General features: G+C 35.9%; 1 protein-coding gene across 1 annotated transcript; it reads left to right on the forward strand.

Annotated features, from left to right (window-relative positions):
* The first annotated feature begins 1,676 nt into the window (after positions 1–1,676).
* Positions 1,677–2,180, forward strand: LOC139196245 (secreted RxLR effector protein 161-like). The gene has a single exon (XM_070821918.1). It carries the CDS (start codon positions 1,677–1,679, stop codon positions 2,178–2,180), a length of 504 nt encoding a protein of 167 aa, XP_070678019.1.
* Positions 2,181–2,433: the final 253 nt, after the last annotated feature.

A 2,433-nucleotide genomic window follows, 5' to 3' on the forward strand; every position in this document is an offset into this window, starting at 1 on the left:
TTCCTGGTACACCACAACAAAATGGAAGTATCAGATAGAAGAAATAGAACATGGATTGGCATGGTGAGAAACATGATGTCGAGGTCTAGGTTGCCAAGTTTCTTATGGGGTAAAGCTCTAGAGATTGTCAATTATATATTAAACCGAATCCCTAGCAAATCAGTGTCAACCACTCCCTTTGAAGTCTGGTATGGTAGAATGCCAAGTTTTGGTCACTTTCACATTTAGGGATGCAAGGCAGAGGCTAGGTTCTACAATCCAGATGAGAGGAAACTGGATCCTAGAACTGAGTCATGCTATTTAATAGGTACTTAGAAAAGTCAAAGGGGTTTAAGTTCTATTGTGCACAGTCTCACACAAGAATAAAAGAAACACACAATGCAAGATTCTTTGGAGATCAAGATATCTCCGATTTTACCATTGAAAATTTCATATTTGAAGAGCTAGAACATCTATCAAATGAAGCATCTTCAAGTGATCACTGCCCAGTTTTGGTGTATTCCCAAGTCAAAGATCAACACATTGAGTTTAATCAAAATGATGAACCTGATCAAGTGATGGAGCAACCAGAAGTAATTGAAATAGAGCATGAACCGAGTCAACATGTCACTGAACAAATTGACAATGCTCAGCAAGATCACAATGTTCAAGTTCAACCTCAAATTAGAAGGTCCACAAGAACAAGAAAAACTGCAATTACAAGTGATTTCCTTTGCTATCTCTAAGAAACTGATTATAATATTGGAGACATTGATTATCCTACAACTTATTCACAAGCCATGAAAAGTTCACAGTCAATTTTATGGAACAATGCGATGAAGGAAGAGCTAGAATCAATGTACAAGAATCATGTTTGGTTATTGGTGGAGCCAAGGTCTTATATAAAGCCTATAGGGTGAAAATGGGTCTATAAGATTAAGAGGGATGCACATGGACAAATTGAAAGGTATAAAGCTCAACTAGTTGCTAAAAGGTTCACTTAGAGGGAGGGAATTAACTATAATGATACCTTCTCACCCGTGTCCTCCAAAGATTCACCGAGACTCATTATGGCAATAACTACATACTTTGATCTAGAGTTACATCAAATGGATGTAAAAACAGCTTTCCTAAATGGTGATCTTCAAGAAAACATTTACATGGTTCAAACCCCTTGGATTTATTGAAAAGGGGAAGGAGAATATGGTTTGTAAATTAAAGAAGTCAATCTATGGTCTCAACCAAGCTTCTAGACAATGGTACTTAAAGTTTGATCAAGTGGTCAAATCTGATGGTTTTGTTGAGAACAAACTTGATGATTGTATCTATCTAAAGTCCAAAGGGGCACGTTTATAATTCTAGTCCTATATGTTGACGATATATTACTTGGTAGTTCAAGCATTTAGTTGTTAAAAGAGACAAAAGCATTGCTCAATGCAAATTTCGAAATGAATGACCTTGGTGAAACACATTTTGTTCTAAGGATTGAAATTGCTAGAGACAAACAGAAAATTGTTGGGACTTTCTCACAAAGCTTACATTGAAAGAAATTTAACCAGGTTCAATATGGAAAGCTGTAATGGTTGTCATGTACCAGTTCACAAAGGGACCGGTTATCAAAAGAACAATGCCCTAGAACCGATTTCGAAGTCAAGAAGATGTCTAAAATGCCATATGCATAACTAGTTGGAAGCTTAATGTATGTTTGTACAAAGCCTGACATTGCATACATAATAGGAATTTTGGGTATATTTCAATCTAATTTAGGGGAAGCTCACTGTAGTGCTGCCAAGAAAGTTCTTAGGTATCTGCAAGAGACCAAGGGCTATATGCTTGTGTATGATAGAGAAGAAGAACTTGAATTAAAAGGGTACACCGATTCTGACTTGGCAAGTGATTTAGATGACAGAAAATCAACTAGTGGATACATTTTTCTGTTAGGTGGAAGTGCAGTGTCTTGGAAGAGTGCCAAGCAAACTGTCATTGCAACTTCTACCATGGAGGTAGAATTCGTGGCTTGTTTTGAAGGAATGAAGCAGGGAGTATGGTTAAAGAATTTTGTGGCAAAATTGAGGATTGTGAGATCAATACAGAAGCCTTTAACAATGTATTGTGATAATAATTCTGCAATTTTATTTGCAAAGAATAACAAGATAACTTCTGCTTCAAGGTTGATGGGTGTTCTTAAGTCTCTTGATTAATGGGAGTAGTATTTGTTTCATTAGAAACAGTCGCAAAAGAAAGTTGAGAAATGTTGCTATTGTGAAGTTCAAAGAGCTGGTGTAGCTATGATGTTCTTCTCTTAAGTTAAGTTTTCTGGTTTAGCTAGTTTTATTGAGAGTTAGTTTATTTGTGAGCTAGTTCTATAGTATTCATAGATTCAATTATTTGTATTTGATTGGTCTGATATATATATATATATATATATGTGTGTGTGTGTGTGTGTGTGTGTGT

This window comes from Malus domestica, chromosome 05 (genome assembly GCF_042453785.1).
Source record: "Malus domestica chromosome 05, GDT2T_hap1".
Taxonomy (NCBI): domain Eukaryota; kingdom Viridiplantae; phylum Streptophyta; class Magnoliopsida; order Rosales; family Rosaceae; genus Malus; species Malus domestica.

Excerpts from the sequence above, each read along its gene's own strand:
- LOC139196245 (XM_070821918.1), top strand. The coding sequence starts at position 1,677 with ATGTATGTTTGTACAAAGCCTGACATTGCATACATAATAGGAATTTTG.